We start from the raw sequence: 16,846 nt of genomic DNA on the forward strand, positions 1-16,846 counted from the left end.
GGGTCTGGAACCACCACCGATGTCGCCCACCATGGACCCGCCGAGGTTCATAAAATCGCGGACAAAAACTTGCATTTACATAGCGCCTTTCATGACCCCAGGATGTCCCAATGCACCTTACAACCAATGAAGTACTTTTGAAGTGTAGTCACTGTTGTAATGTAGGAAACGTGGCAACTAATTTAAGCACAGCAAGCTCCCACAGACAGCACTAAAATAAATGACCAGGTCAGATGTTTTAGGAGTTGTTTGAGGGATAAATGTTGGTCACGACACCAGCGTTTCTTCTTTGAATAGCGTCGTGGGATCTTTTACGTCCAGCTGAGAGTAATGACTGAACCTCGGTGTAACATCTCATCCGAAAGACTATACCTCTGACTGTGCAGCACTCCCTCAGTACTACATAGAAGTCCCAACCTAGATTACATGCTCAAGTCTCGAGTGGAGTCAACGTCCGAGAACTGTTAGGAGTGGCATTTATGAGCAGTAAAGAAAGACTTGCATTTATATAGTGCCTTTCAGAACCTCAGAATGTCTCAAAGCGCTTCACAGCCAATGAATTACTTTTGAAATGTAGTCACTGTTGTAATATAGGAAAACAAAGCAGCCAATTTGCCCACAGCAAGGTCCCACAAACAGCAACGAGATACATGACCAGATAATCTGTTTTGAGGGATATATATTGGCCAGGACACCAGGGAGAGTTCCCCTGCTCTTCTTTGAGTAATGCCATGGGATTTTTTTACATCCACCTGAGAGGATAGATGGGGCTTAACATCGAATCTCAAAGACGGCACTTCCGACAGTGCAGCACTTCCTCAATACTGCATTGAAGTGTCAGTTTGGATTACGTGTACAAGTCTCTGGAGTGAGAGTGCTATAACTGAGGAGAATGAGACAGATAACGAACTGAAGTATATCTATATGGAGCTGTCTCTAATTTTAGGAGTAACATAGGTAAGATTTTTAAAACCCAAATCAGTAAATGTCAATTATCTTTAATGAGTGATACCTGGCCAGAGCTGTTTAATCGCATCTGCACATATGCTGTGAGGCGTGAGATGAAATTCTGGACTAGATTAGCCTTTAAGGGGATCCATCAGTTAATGTAACATTCCTCTTAGGGTGCGGTAATACTGCAAGGTAGTTTCTGTAATATGTAAGCACTAGTACCCATATCTCTCTCCTGGGCAGAAGAATTACATTGCAAGCTAGACTGTATAAATAGGGTATTGCCTAGTTGAAATCCATAACATAGCTACCAGTTTCAGATTGGTAACTGCATGATAATTGAAACTGTATCAAAAATTGTTATAACAATATAAAGAGCAGATAAGATGAAGAAACATTGATCCAAAATAATATGTACAACAGAGCTACCTGTCAAATATCTCTTAATAGGAGTTACAATCTTTCTTAAACAAAAATAAATGACAGCTTCATATCTTTAAGCCCATTTTCAATCTTTCCCAGCCTTATGACAATATTATACCCTAGTGTTGTAAAGTGATTTTGAATGTGCAAAAGTAAGTGGTAGTGTAACTCGGCAATCAAGTCATAATGAAGCCAATAATTAATTTATATTGTTTAGGCTTTCTGTATCATCCACAATCTGATGCAAATCTGTTTACTAAAGCACTTGATAACTTGTTGAAATTAAATTTTGAATCCTAATGTTTGAAAAGAGCTCGCGTTCCAATTTGTTCTCTCTTGTAACATCAGCATGTAACCAGCAGTTGAACAGAGCTCCGTTATCATGAGGCTGAGTGTGATGTGTGGCTGGAAGTGTAACTCATACAAAGGCCAGGCGCCCGAGTGACCGTGGAGCGTGAGCACGCAGTGTCCGCTGGTGCGCTTGAGGCCAACAGCAGGAATTGGAGTGCATAGTGGATAATAGTAATAACATTATTATATGGGTTTCCTTTAGTTTTGTGGTTATGTTCTTTATTAGTTGTGCCTCCTTTAAAAGGGGGACACTTTTGTTTGGTTTTCAGTTGGTGACACTGGGGCAACCTTGTGTCTCTATCAGTTATTTTAGAAAATAATACCTTACATAGGTCACATTGTTCCCACTAGATGATGGTACAAGGACTAGGGGACACAGATTTAAGGTTTTGGGCAAGAGATACAGGGGGGATGTGAGGGGAAAACCTTTTTATGCAGCAAGTGGTGAGGACCTGGAACTCGCTGCCGATGGAAGTGGTGGAAGCGGAGACACCCAATGTTTTCAAGGGGAGACTGGATAGGCACGTGAGGGAAATAAACTTGCAGGGCTACGGGAATAGAGCGGGGGAATGGGACTGACTGGATTGCTCTACAGCGAGTCGGTGCGGACTCGATGGGCCAAATGGCCTCCTTCTGTGCTGTATAACTCTATGACTATGACATCAGTGTTGACAGCTTTGAAAATGTGATCACCATTTAAACAAGACAAGGCGTCATCATATGTTTAAAAGAGATTGCAATGTGCGGGGCGGGGGTTCATGACCACAAATGCCACTGTCAGTAATGCGAGCAAGTCAGAATGTTGTGTCTTTTGGCGGGAGGGCTTTGATTGGGTGGAATGCGGTAGGAGTCGATGCTCCTTCCTCCGCCCGGCTCTCTCTCTCTCTCTCTGGCCAGTTTGCAGTGAGCTGTCCGGTGCGATGCTGTCCCTGGGGCAGGTCCTGGTGCGAGGAGCCGCCGCCTGGCCCCGGGCCACTGTCGGTGGGACGCGGGGCCATTGTGCGGGCGCGGGGGAGGCGCTGCTGCTTTTGCCCGGGGCCCGCTCCGCACAGGCGGCGCTCACAAGCACTGCCAGAGTAGACCGCTTTCGAGCGGTCACCGTCCACCTGGAGCCCAAGCACTTCCCACCAGAACTGGACCAGATCACATTCCAAAAACTACTACAGGGCAAGTAAATAAAAAAATCAATCTTCCTGCCGTACGCTCCCCTCCATATAGTGTAAGCAGCCCCCCTCGCCCAATACTTCGGGGGCATTGTATCAGTTTAAGTGGTGTAGAACTAGCAGGCTGATTTACTATGTAATAAATAAATGTACTCGTTATTTCTCAGTTTTGCCAAGTGTCACTATTATTAGGTTTAAAAACGTTGACCCAATTTTTCTGTATGTTGAAGTGTCACCTTTGACACTTCATGGCTGCACCTTCAGTTACACAATTACTGCTGCATTTCAAAGTAATTGATTGTATGTGAAACTTTTTGGGCTATTTCTCAGAGATGTGACAAGGTGGTATATAAATGCAAGTTTGTAAAATAAATACATATCTTTAAATAGGTTTGCAATCTGTGTCACTCCTAGTGATGCTAACACGTCACGTTTCTCTTATGTCGACTGCACTGTTTAACTCTGAATGATTCCAATTTATGTTCAACAGTATTGTGAATAGGGTGGCGCTGTTGCAAAGTGCTCATATGTCTTTAATGACACTTTCACATTCTTGTGAAGTGGTTGCAAATACATCATCACAAAAATGTCAGACTTAGGCCAGCAATCTGAAACCCAAGTGCACCAATGTCAAACATTGTGAAAGGCGAAAAGGGAATGGAATTTTTACAGTGTATGCAGGACTATTTTCTTACCCAACAAGAGAGGAATCTAGTAATGGGAAATTAACCAGAGCAGAAAAGAGAAGTAAACTTTGGGGAACATCTAAGCAACAGTGATCACAACATGGGGATGAGAATAGAACTAGGGAAGAGAAACTGGAAAAAATATTGACCAACAAAGATAAAATAGCAGTGGGAAATATTTTAAAAAGTGATCAATCACGTTCAGGAGAAATATATTCTGCTAAAAAACAAGAACAAAATAGCCAATGAAACACCATGGATGAATAAAGAGATAAGGGCAAACTTGAAACTAAAGAAAAAACAGGTACTAAGTACATAGGCAATAAAGGAGAGGATGACAAAAGGGAATACGAAGAGATAAGGAAATAAATTTTAAAAAAGGAATGCAAAGAGGATCTACAAAATTAAATTGTCAAAGAATATAAAAAGAAATAGTAAAGTATACTACAGACACATAAATTATAAAAGGAAAATTATGATAGGGATAGGGCCACTAAGAGAGGCACAAGAAAACTCTCAGGTAATGACGGTGAAATCCCCCCAGAAATATTGGATAGTTACTTTGCCTCAATATTTTCCAGGGAGTGTAACATCGTGGACATGATATTAGAGGAAGAGATCAAAAACGATACCAAGATATTTAAGATAGAAATGGGGAAAATAATTGATAAACTAGTCAAACATAGAGAGGATAAAACCCCTGGCCCGGATGGATTACATTCACACATTAAAAGAAGCTAGGGAAGAGATAGCACCGCTTAACGCCGGTAGTAGAACAGATAATAAATCTTTATCAAAGATATAATAGAAAAATATTTAGAGACTAAAAATATTGGTCTGGATTTTGAGTACGCCGTCATACCGCCTTTGAAATATACTGCAAGTTCAGGATTTCCACTAAATCCCGAACTTGCGATCTGTCAAGGTACGCCTTCACAGATCATCCGCACCGCCTAGGAAAAACCAATTGCTGCCACAGAGTTGGGCTATTTGCCCAACAATTCTAGACGTTTTTCTTACTGTTGGTGAAAGCAAGCATAGAAGCTTGTTTCGCATTGTAAAAGAAGATCTACAGTTGAAAAATCGCCACTTTGCATTTCCCCGATACCAAGGCAAACACAGGATAGCACTGTTTACAATCTTATAAATCAATTTTGATTGGAAATGCATTGCAAAATGATTAGTCAGCCCTTACATGTTTTCTTAACAATGCTACAAAGCAATTTTAGGAAAAAAGACACTGAAAAAATAATCTGTCACTTGCAATAAAAAAGGTTCATGAATAGTGATGGAGAAAATGTGGCAAACAGACTGCTCGCTTAACAGGAACTGACTGCAGAGCTGTTTGAGTTGATTTTATGGATATACAGAGGAAAATAATCTCATTCACCTTGTGAGGTTTCTGTGTGATGAATAAAGCTTTTTGTGATGATGTTTTAAGTTAGAACAAAGAAACCAGCACACAGACGATTAGACGGTTTTAGGCTGATTTATTAAAAGCAGATGCACATTGTGTACGTTTTGGTGGAGGAAACTTTTTTTGTCGGTCGAGTTTCATTTTAATACTTGGGAAGTTGAATAAGAAAGTTAAATAAAGTGAACATCTATCAGATTTCAGTGACCAATTCAGTCCTTTCAACTCAAAAATGAACAATATAACAATGTCCCTGAATTTCCGATCGGAGGCTTCCTGCGGGTGGATGCCTCCATCAGAAATGGCATTTAATTAAATATGTTAAACAAAAATTTAACTTTTTGAAAAAAAATTTAATGGCCCAGAAATTCGGGTCTCCATGGGTATGCACAGGGTACTCACCCGTAAGCCCAATGGAAGTGCCGGTTTCCTGCATGCACTGTGCAAGCACGGGAAACCGGCACTTCCGTTCCCCTGAAAGAAGGGGTTCAGAGTTCGAACACGTGCGCCGGAGAGGCTGCGCGTGCGCATCGAACTTATGTTTTTTTGCAGGTTTTCCCGGGAGGCTAAGTCTCCAGAAGTTACACATATAAAAAGCAGTCGCAAGGCCTGCGTTTTACAAGGTAAGTGGTGAATTAATTAAAATTAAAACTTTTTTCCGCAGGTTTATTATTTTTAAATACTTTAAAGAAAGGTAAGTTTATTTTTAGCCCTGTTAGAAAATAAAATTATTTTTTTCAAAAATTTAAATTATTGTTTAAAAGTTATTTCATGTAATTTATAGTTTATTTAAAAAATGTGATTTAAAAAAAAAATTATTTGAAGATTTAGTGATGTTTTGAGGCTTGTAGTATTTATTAGTTTGGCAGCCCTTCCTGTCAAGCTTATGAATGAAGCATTCCCTGCTCCGATTGGCTCCCCATGGCCCATGTGATCCCAGGGGACGCATCGAACTAACTGCGCCCCTAGGATACGCAAGCACTGCGCGCCGGCAGTTGGAGCAGGCCCAGGATCGGAATTCCACGGGGGCTCACAGCTCAACGGCCGGCGGGAAGCCCTCGACCCAAATTTCTGGGCCATCATGTTTTAATCTTACCTTATTGGACAGGGTTTTTAATTTATATAAGTGAGTGATAAAATCTTAATTTTCTATTTTTTCAAACTCTTATTTGGTAAAAGCAGGCCTTACGCCTGGTGTAAGAATTCTATAGCCTTTCAGCGGGCGGAAGTTGAGCAAATAGCGCAACTCTCCACCCACAGAGGCACTTTTCTTGGGCATGTGGATGATCTGTCAATAGAATGCTTGACAGATCGCAAGTTCCGGGCTTCAGTGCATGTCGCTTCGCATGCCTAAACCCAGAACTTGTGCGGCCCCTATGGGCGCGTACGCACCTCGTACGCACCTGTGGGGGTCGGAAATTCGGGGCCAGTATAATGCATCTATAACAAGGGAAATAGATTTATCTATTACTAGTCTAAATGAGGTCTATCCTGTAAATCAACATTGAATATATGGCTGGGAATCTTTTTCTGAAGTTCAACAACATTACTTGTAGAAGATATAAAACATTGTTAGACCTTTATCGAATATCAAAACAGGAAGTTGTATACATAGAGACTATTAAATCGTGAGTTTGGATGAAAAAACCCAAAATGCTGATATATGAAATAGGTCCAAGTACCAGTTTAATTAAAAGTTTTTAGAAGGTTTTAAAATGTAATTTCAATGTAAAAGACTGAGTGAAATTTCTGTGGGCATGACTTAATTTTGACAGCTTTTGTGGGCGTGTCTTCCCTTACGCATAGGTTGTACGCTGCGCTCCTGCCCTTCCTGATGTCATACACTGCGCATAACGCTACAGCGCTGAAGAGGAAGTCTCTGTTCTGGGCCTCGCTCAAGATAAGTACGTATTCTTTATTAGTGACTATCTTACATTCATGGCTCCTAGTTTTCGACTCCCCTACAAGTGGAAACATCTTCCCTACATCTACCCTATCGAACCCCTTCATAATCTTAAAGACCTCTATCAGCTTACCACTCGGCCTTCTCTTTTCTAGAGAAAAGAGCCCCAGCCTGTTCAGTCTTTCCTGGTAGTTATAACTTCTCAGTTCTGGTATCATCTTTGTAAGTCTTTTTTGTACCTTCTCCAGTACCTCTATATCCTTTTTGTAACACAGAGACCAGAACTGAACACAGTATGTGTGGTCTAACCAAGGTTCTGTATAAGTTTAGCATAACTTCTCTGCTTTGTAATTCTGTTCCTCTAGAAATGTACTCCAGCACTTTGTTTTCACTTTTTATGGCTTTGTTAACCTGCGATGCGACTTTTAATGATTTGTGAATCTGTGTGCCCCTAGATCCCTTTGCTTCTTTACTCCATTTAGACGCTTAGGCTGCAAATTTAATAGTGCTGAGGGGGCGGGTTTGGAGGCGGGTCTGGTGCGTAAATCGTAAAAATTGGGGGCGGGCTGCGAACTCACCTTCACGCGACTTTGGGACGTGTTGGGTCAGCCGTTCCCGAACTGACCGGACACCAAACGGCGGGAGAGGCAGTTAAGAGGTCATTAACTGCCTGGATACTCCTGCACTTGTTCCTGGAGTTCCAGCACCGCTCTCTTTCTGGATGGCCCCAGAGGCACAGCGTCTACATGCAGCTGAGCAGAGCTAGGAGCGTCCCGCGCCCTCCGACGAGGACTCTCCACTGCTGTCGCTTTCTCCACCATCTGCTGATGCTCACTTGTGAGCTGTGATACACCAGATGACAACTCTACTCTATGTCGCGAAGGACCCGCCGAGGTGTGCGTTGCTGCGCTGGTGCTAGGTGTGCTGAGTCCTGGTGACGCTGCTCCCTCTGATGCTCCAGGTTCCTCTGAGGAGTCGTCTGGCTCTTCCTCCTGGACAGTGAGGAGGGGGTGGGGGGCGCTCGATGGTCCTGTGAGAGAGTAAAGGCATGAGTTAGACATCTGATTTTTAGGTAGCAGACACATCCTTTTGTGCAGATGATACAAAGTGAATCTCTATGAACATCATATGCCATTGCAGTCAATCATGAAATCTAAATGAAAGGGTTGAAACTCTATTCTGTCACCAGCTTTGTCTAGTGCGCCCGCCTCTCTGTCCCCCACTTCCAGCTCCTCGCCACCTCCAGTGATCTTGTGCGTAGCCTCCTCAGCACTTGTCAATGTCACCAAGGATGGAACCCCTCCTCCTGTCTTTGCTCTCTCTCCCTCTTATTGTGGGCTATCTTTTCCTGCAAGGAGAGACACAAGTGGAGTTTCAGCGAGAGTGATGGAATGGCACATTGGATACAAAACTGGCTTAGTGGCAGAAGGCAGAGGGTGATGGTCGAAGGTTGTTTTTGTGACTGGAAGCCTGTGGCCAGTGGGGTACCACAGGGATCGGTGCTGGGTCCCTTGCTGTTTGTGGTCTACATTAATGACTTGGATATGAATGTAAAGGGTATGATCAGTAAGTTCGCGGATGATACAAAAATTGGTAGGGTGGTAAATAGCGAGGAGGGTAGCCTCAGTCTGCAGGACGATATAGATGGGTTGGTCAGATGGGCGGAACAGTGGCAAATGGAATTTAACCCGGAAAAGTGCGAGGTGATGCACTTTGGGGGGACTAACAAGGCAAGGGAATACACAATGAATGGAAAGACCCTAGGCAAGACGGAGGGTCAGAGGGATCTGGGTGTGCAAGTACACAGATCCCTGAAGGCGGCGGAACAGGTGGATAAGGTGGTAAAAAAGGCATATGGGATACTTGCTTTCATTAGCCGAGGCATTGAATATAAGAGCAAGGAGGTTATGATGGAGCTGTATAAAACACTGGTTAGGCCACAGCTGGAATACTGTGTGCAGTTCTGGTCGCCACACTACAGGAAGGATGTGATCGCGTTAGAGAGGGTGCAGAGGAGGTTCACCAGGATGTTACCAGGGCTGGAGCGCTTCAGCTATGAAGAGAGACTGGGCAGATTGGGTTTGTTTTCCTTGGAGCAGAGGAGGCTGAGGGGGGACATGATTGAGGTGTACAAAATTATGAGGGGCATAGATAGGATGGATGCTGAGGAGCTTTTTCCCTTAGTAGAGGGGTCAATAACTAGGGGGCATAGATTCAAGGTAAAGGGCGGGAGGTTTAGAGGGGATTTGAGAAAGAACTTTTTCACCCAGAGGGTGGTTGGAGTCTGGAACTCACTGCCTGAAAGGGTTGTGGAGGCAGGAACCCTCACAACATTTAAGATGCATTTGGATGAGCACTTGAAATGCCATAGCATACAAGGCTACGGGCCAAATGCTGGAATATGGGATTAGATTAGACAGGGCTTGATGGCTGGCGCGGACACGATGGGCCGAAGGGCCTCTATCCGTGCTGTATTACTCTATGACTCTATGACTCTATGACTGTGAAGAATCCATAACATAGAAGCTTAGAGGGAGACGAAGATGGAGTGAGGTGCCAAGAGGAAGCTAGCTCCCTGTGCGTTGTTAGTTGTTGTCATTGCATAACAGTGAGAGCGAGTGTGAGGGGTGCATAGTAGGATGGTGAAATGGTTCAGTACAGAGAGAGAGAGGGATAAGTAAGGGTGCAAGGGAAGTAAGGGTAAGGTGGGATGTGGAGGAGTAGGCTTACAAATCAGAGTGCTGGTGATGAGAAGAGAAGGGAAGCAGATTGAAGGTAAGTGTGATGTGATACTCACTTTTGCTGATCACAGAAGATCATTAAACCGTTTCCGGCATGGGATCCAGGTGCGTGAACAAATGGACCTTGCGCTTACCCTGGCTGCACATTGTTGAGGAGACTTCCTCCGGCCATCGGGAGGGAACAGAATCTCCCTGTGCCTTCTTACTCCCTCCACAAGAGCTTGGAGGGAGTCCTCATTGAAACGTGGAGCAGCCTTCGGTTTTGCACCATTCATTGTGGCCTTGGCACATTCAGAGACCAGCAGAAACGAGAAACAAAAGGCTGAGGCTGCATGGGACCCTTATAAACATTGCACAAATGACATCATCAGAGGCGACTAACAGACCCGATCTCATTGGACCAGCCAACGCGCACCACGGCACTAAAGGGGCCAATTAAATTAAAATTTCAATTCGGGAGCGGCTGCAACCGGCAGCGGGTCCGGACCCCGCCCACCAGGAACCCGACTCCGTAGTGACATTACCACTACGCTACCATTCCCAATATGGCGACCAGAATTGTACACAGTACTCCCAAGTGTGGTCTAGCCAAGGTTCGATACAAATTTAGCATAACTTCACCACTTTTCAATTCTATCCCTCTAGAAATAAATCCTAGTGCTTGGTTTGCTTTTTTTAATGGCCTTGCTAACCTGTGTCGTTACTTTTAGTGATTTGTGTATTTGTACACCAAAATCCCTTTGTTCCTTTACCCCATCCAGACTTGTACCCTCCAAGTAATAAGTGACCTCCCTATTCTTCCTACCAAAATGTAATACCTCACATATATCTGTGTTGAAATTCATTTGCCAATTATATGCCCATTCTGCAAGTTTATTAATGCCTTCCTGTAATTTGTTGCAGTCCTCCTCAGTATTGACTACCCCCCCCCCCGACAATTTGGTGTCATCTGCAAATTTAGAAATTGTGTTTTTGTTTCCAAAGTCTAAATCGTTAATATAAATTGTGAACAACAGTGGTCCCAGCACTGATCCTTGTGGAACACCACTTCCCACCTGCTGCCACTCTGAATAGCTACCCTTTACCCCTACTCTCTGCTTTCTGTCTTGAAGCCAGCTAGCTATCCATTCTGCTACTTGTCCCCTGACTCCGCATTCTCTGACCTTATTCATTAGACTTTTATGTGGTACCTCATCAAAGGCCTTTTGAAAATCAAGATAAATTATATCTACTGCATTACCCTTGTATACTCTTTCTGTTATCTCTTCAGAAAATTCATGAGGTTGGTCAAGCAAGACTTTCCCTTTTGAAATCCATGCTGACTATTCATTATATTATTTTTGGTTTCTAGATGTTCTTCTATTTTCTCCTTTAGTAGGGATTCCATTATTTTTACTGCTGCTGATTTTAAGATAACTGGTTTATAGTTCCGTGGACATGTTCTATCTCCCTTCTTAAATATAGGTATTATTACGTTAGCTATCTGCCAGTCCTCTGGCACTACACCTTGTTCTAATGAATTATTAAATATGTGTAGTAATGCCTCTGCTATCTCCTCCCTAGATTCTTTTAAAATGCGCGGATGTAATCCGTCCGGATCAGGGGTTTTATCCTCTTTGAGTTGTGGTATTACTCTGTCCATCCCTTAGTGGTCCTATTCCCATCCGGACCTTCCTTTTTTTATTGATGTGCCTGTAAAATATTTCACTATTTTGTTTTATGTTTCTTGATAATTTAATTTCATAGTTCCTCTTTGCCTTCCTAATTGTTTTTTTGACCTCTCGCAATCGCTTTGTAATCTCCCTTATCATGCTCTCCCCTGCTGCCCATGTACTTAATGTCTGCCTCTTTCCTTACCCTCAATTTTTCTTTTCTGGCTTTATTCATCCATGGTGTCTCATTAGTGTTTAGCTTGTTCTTGTTTTTTAATGGAATATTTTTTTCCTAGACTCTGTTGAACACCGTTTTAAATGTTTCCCATTGCTGTTCTACATCATTGTTTGCCAATATTGTTGTCCATTTTAATTTCCCAAGTTCTATTCTCAGTCCCTCAAAATCAGCTTTTCTCCAATCTATTACCCTGGTCTTGGTCATACTTATGTCCGTCTCAATTATTACCTTAAAGCATATTATATTATGGTCACTATTGCTTAGATGTTCCCCTACTTTTACTTATCTGCTCTGATTCATTACTCATTACTAGATCAAACAGCAAATCCTCCCCTGTTGGGCTTTTTACATATTGGGTTAGAAAGTAGTCCTGTACACATTGTAGGAACTCTATTCTCTTATCCCCTTTACCAACCTCTTCTGTCCAATTAATATTGGGGTAGTTGAAAGCCCCCATGATTATTATTCTGTTTTTTACTAATTTCCCTAATTTGTTTGCATATTTCTTCTTCTACCTCCCTTCTACTATTATGTGGTCTGTAGACGAGCCTTATTAGTGTGATTGATCCTTTATTATCTTTTATCTCTATCCACATGGATTCTATTTCTGTCTTACTGATGGCTGCGTCACTTTTTTCTGCTGCCATTAGGTTATCTTGAATAAGTACAGCTGCTCCACCTCCCCCTTTTCCCTCTCTATCTTTTCTAAATATGTTATACCCTGCAATGTTCAATTCCCAGTCATGATTTTTCTGTAGCCATGTCTCAGTAATCCCTATGTCTGGTTCCTCGCAACGCATGCTTGCCTCCAGTTCCCCTGTTTTATTACAGACCGATGTGCATTGCTGTACAGACAGTTTAACTCATTTTTAAAGCAGTACCTCTCACTTTATTTTTAACCATCTTTTTAAACTCCTGGGCCTAGAAATTCAGTTGGCTGCGCCAGCCGTTAGCGCCTTAGGAGGAGTAGATCTCGAGCGCTAGGCGCTTAGCGCCCGGGCGCAGCGCGATCTGCGCCTCGCCCCAACTTCAGTAGACATTTAGCGCCGGCGCAAAGTCATTGCGCGCGCTCATCTGCGCGCGCAGATCATGACGTCATTTCGTCGTGCAACGCCCTTTGTGCGCCCGGAACCGGAACTTCACTCGCGCCGCCCCATTGTGTGCCTGGCGGCCCGAACGACTGTGAAGTGGAATGGTACACAGCCGAGGCGGGCCGCGGGGAGCGCAAATTAAAGGGCACTCCTGCAGTAGAAAAGGCAGCCGTTTTGCAACACTCCTTCTTTGGGAGGAGGAGGAGGAGGAGGAACAACAACAAAGTGATGGAGAGAAGCCCTCCCCAAAAACACAAATACACTAGTCTCGGCCTGTCAAAAAAACAAATCCACCCTCCCCCTTTAAGAGCTCACCGGAGCCAGAGTGTCTGCCGGCAATCAGCAGCTCGCCGCACCTGCCCTGCGCCCAACTTCCGGTGTTAGCGCCCCGGGCTGCCGGCTTAGCGCCTAATGATAGTCGTGCATCGCCTGTTTTAGCGCAGCAGCAACCTCTTAGGGCGATGCAACTGAATATCGGCGAAGGGGGCTCGACTTTGCGCCGGGCGCAAACTTTAGCGGCCGCCCGACTTTACCGCCCCAAAAGTGGCTATACTGAATTTCTAGGCCCTGGTCTATAACTCTATTTATTCCGTGGCCATCAATGTCCTCCCTTACTTTATTCTTTCCTATGCTCTCCTTTCCTGTTTTGTTTATATTTAGGCTGGTTTCATTTCTTGTAGATTCCTCCCCCCGTCTTACTAGTTTAAAGCCTTTACCACCTCCCTATCTACCTTTTCCGCTAGGACACGGGTCCCACCCTGGTTCAGGTTGAGCCCATACCATCAGTACTGCTACTTGCTGTCCCAGTACTGGTGCCAGTGTCCAATGAAAAGGAACCCCTCTTTCCCACACCAGCTCTTTAGCCATGTGTTAATTCTCCTGATCTGACTGCTTCTTTGTCAATTTGCACGTGGCTCAGGCAGTAATCCAGAGATTATTACCCTTGAGGTCCTGCTTTTTAATTTCGCTCCTAACGTAGCAAATTAGCAAACCATGCCTTCGTTGAGGACATTATTTACACAAGAGTAATTTCTATGTATCAAACTTAGATCACAACCTGCTTCTAAATAGCAACTTTTGTGACCCAGACATTGTGCGTGACTTGGAGCCTCCACAGAAGTGTTGCATGAAATATAGATATATACTAATTCATGTTAATTGCAAGAGTGGAACATTTACTGCCTTTAAAATTTACTATGGTGATTCCTGTGTATTCATAGTTCATTAAGTTGAGAAGCAACACATGTAACATCTACGATCTGAGAAGTGTTCAAAATTATGAGAGATTTTGATAAGGTAAATCAGGAAAAACTATTTAACTAGAAGCATAAATTTAAGACCACCAAAAGAACAAAGGGAGAGGTTAGGAGATTTTTTTTTGCACAGAAGATTTTTGGGCCATTTAGTGCCCTACCAGAAACAGCGAAAAGGAAGGTGGATAAATATTTGAAATTTGAAAAAGAAAAATTTAAAAGATATGGGTAAAGGGCAGGGAATAGGCTCAGTGGATAGCTCTTCTAGAGAGCTGGCACAGGCATGATGGGCTGAATGATCTCCTTCTATGCCCTAGAGTTCAATATAAGCATTCAAGAAGAAAATTAGAGTTAGAAACATTAATAATTATTCTTCCTGTGTGAGCCTAGATCGTGTATGTCAGCGGCAGATAACTGTATGGGGAAAGCGGATAAGTGTGAGGTAATATATTTTGGGAGGAAAACAAGGAATGGGAATATACAGTCAATAGAAAGAAACTGAAGGATGTGAATAAACAGAGAGACCCAGAAGTTCAAGTACATAATTCCATGAAAGCGCAATTCAGGGAAAGATAATGCCATAAAAAAGGCCAACAGTGTTTTGGGTTTTGTAAATTGGGGTATAAAGTACAAGAGTAGGCCACAGCTTTGGGCACACCATTACCAAAAGTAAATTAAAATCATAGAGAGCTTACTGTGTAGATTCACCAGGATGATGCTAGGGTTGGGAAACAGTGGTCATGAGAAGAGATTTGCGATATTTCCACTGGAAAACTAAGGAGATTTAATTTTTTTTTAAATTATGAAGGGTTTTAATAGTGAATAGGGAAAGATTGGCTCAGAAATTTGGGTCGGAGGCTTCCCGTGGGTGCAAGCCTCCGACCTTCACTTACCTAGCGCGCCGGCCGTTGTGCTGTGGGCCCGCGTGGTATTCCGATCCTGGGCCTCCTCCAACTGTTGGCGCGCAGTGCTTGCGTATCCCAGGGGCGCAGTTAGTTCGAAGTGTCCCCTGGGATCACGTGGGCCATGGAGAGCCAATCATAGCAGGGAATGCCAATTCATAAATTTGACAGGAAGAGCTGTCAAAACTATAAATACAAATCAGCCCCAAAACATAACTAAAACTTCAAATAATTTTTTTAAAAATCACATTTTTAAAATACTATAAATTACATAAAATAACTATTTTAAACAATAATTTAAATTTTTGAAAAAATTAATTACATTTTCTAACGGGGCTAAAAATAAACTTACCTTTCTTTAAAGTATTTAAAAATAATAAACCTGTGGAAAAAATGTTTTAATTTTACTTAATTCACCACTTACCTTGTTAAAAGCAGGCCTTGCGACTGCTTTTTAAAAGTGTAACTCCTGGAGACTTAGCCTCCCGGAGAAAGCTGCAAAATAAACTTAAGTTCCAGGCGCATGCGCTGCCTCTCCGGCGCACGCGTTCGACCTGTGAACCCCTTCTTTTAAGGGAACGGAAGTTCCGGTTTCCCGCGCATGCGCAGTGCATGCACGAAACCGGCACTTTCGTTGGGCCTACGCGTGGGGACCCGAATTTCTACTATTTCCTCTAGTTGGGAAATCAATGACAAAACACCAGCAATTTAAGGTTATCACTAAGAGAGTGAGGAGAGAGGTTAGGGAAAGCTTCTTTGCATAGAGAGTTGTTTGAGCTGGAATGCTTTGCCACAGGGAGTGGTCGAGGCAGAAACCATTGCATCTTTTAAGAGAAATTTAGATAAATATTTAATGCAGAATAAGATACAGAGCAACAGTGAAAGCATAGGGCAGCGGGAGTAGTTTTGGATTGCTCTTGTTAAGAGCCAGCACTGACACAATGACCCAAATGATCTTTTACTGTGCTGTAAACTTCTGTGGTTCTAAATGTAGGAAAATAGCAAGGTCAAACAAACAAACAGCACATGAGATAAGTGACCAGTTAATTCACTTTTGGTGGTGTTGACTAAGGGAGAAATGTTAGGCAGGGCACTGGGAGAACTTCTCTGATCCTCTGAATAGCTCCATGGGATTTTTTTACATCAACCTGAGCAGGCAGACAGGTTTAATGTCTCATCGAAACAACAGCACTCTCTGACAATACAGCACTTCCTCAGAACTGCACTATAATGCCAGCCTAGATTAAATCCTGAAGTGGGTCTTGAAACTGCAACCATCTGACTCAGATAGGATAAGCTGACATGTACAAGCTGACACATACTGAGATTTTGGGCTATATAATCCTCTATTTGCTAATTTTGATAAGTTGAATGTCAATTCGAAGTGAAATTCCTTGCCTTATACGCATTTCTACTTTTTTGGCTAAAATTAGCAAAAGAGCAGAAATATAACTCCAATATATGTTCTGACTCATTTGTTTCAACTGGCGTTACTAGTTTTCTTTGCATTGATTCTAACATCCAATTTGTGAATCAGTTCATTACTTGTAATGATGTCAGTTTCTGTGATAAAATATGTAGAACTCATCCTGCAATAATTATGGGCCATATTTTGGGATCCCACAGGTGCGTACGCGCCCGCAGGGGCCGCGCAAGTGCCGGTTTCAGGCATGCGAAGCGGCATGCACCGAAACCCGGCACTTGCGATCTGTCAAGAATTCTCTTGACAGATCCTCCGCATGCCCAAGAAAAGGGCCTTTGCGGGTGGAGAGTTGCGCTTTTTGCACAACTTCCGCCCGCTGAATGCCTGTCAAATTCTTACGCCTGGTAAAAGCAGGCGTAAGGCCTGCAGCATAAGAGTTTTAAAAAATAGAAAAATAAAATTTGATCACTCATTTATAAATTAATAAAAATACTTTGTCCGCATGCCTGATGCAAGACTCCCAAAACAAGCGCTCTACTCGGAGCTCTGGCACGGCAAGAGAGCCCCAGACACCCTCAAAGCCTCCTTGAAAAAGTGTAACATCCCCATCGACACCTGGGAATCCTTGGCCCAAGACCGCACAAAGTGGAGGAGA

At 43.1% G+C, this 16,846-nt stretch overlaps 1 protein-coding gene across 1 annotated transcript in view; it reads left to right on the forward strand.

Moving 5' to 3' along the window:
- The first annotated feature begins 2,608 nt into the window (after window positions 1-2,608).
- Window positions 2,609-16,846, forward strand: part of nudt6 (nudix (nucleoside diphosphate linked moiety X)-type motif 6) — a 176,484-nt gene continuing 162,246 nt past the window's right edge. The window contains 1 exon segment of the mRNA XM_086009642.1: window positions 2,609-2,892. Within this exon segment, the coding sequence (XP_085865768.1) occupies window positions 2,646-2,892 (247 nt within the window). The 5' untranslated portion in view covers window positions 2,609-2,645.

Source organism: Somniosus microcephalus, chromosome 2 (assembly GCF_052327205.1).
Source record: "Somniosus microcephalus isolate GS21.2 chromosome 2, FLI_Smic_1.0, whole genome shotgun sequence".
NCBI lineage: Eukaryota > Metazoa > Chordata > Chondrichthyes > Squaliformes > Somniosidae > Somniosus > Somniosus microcephalus.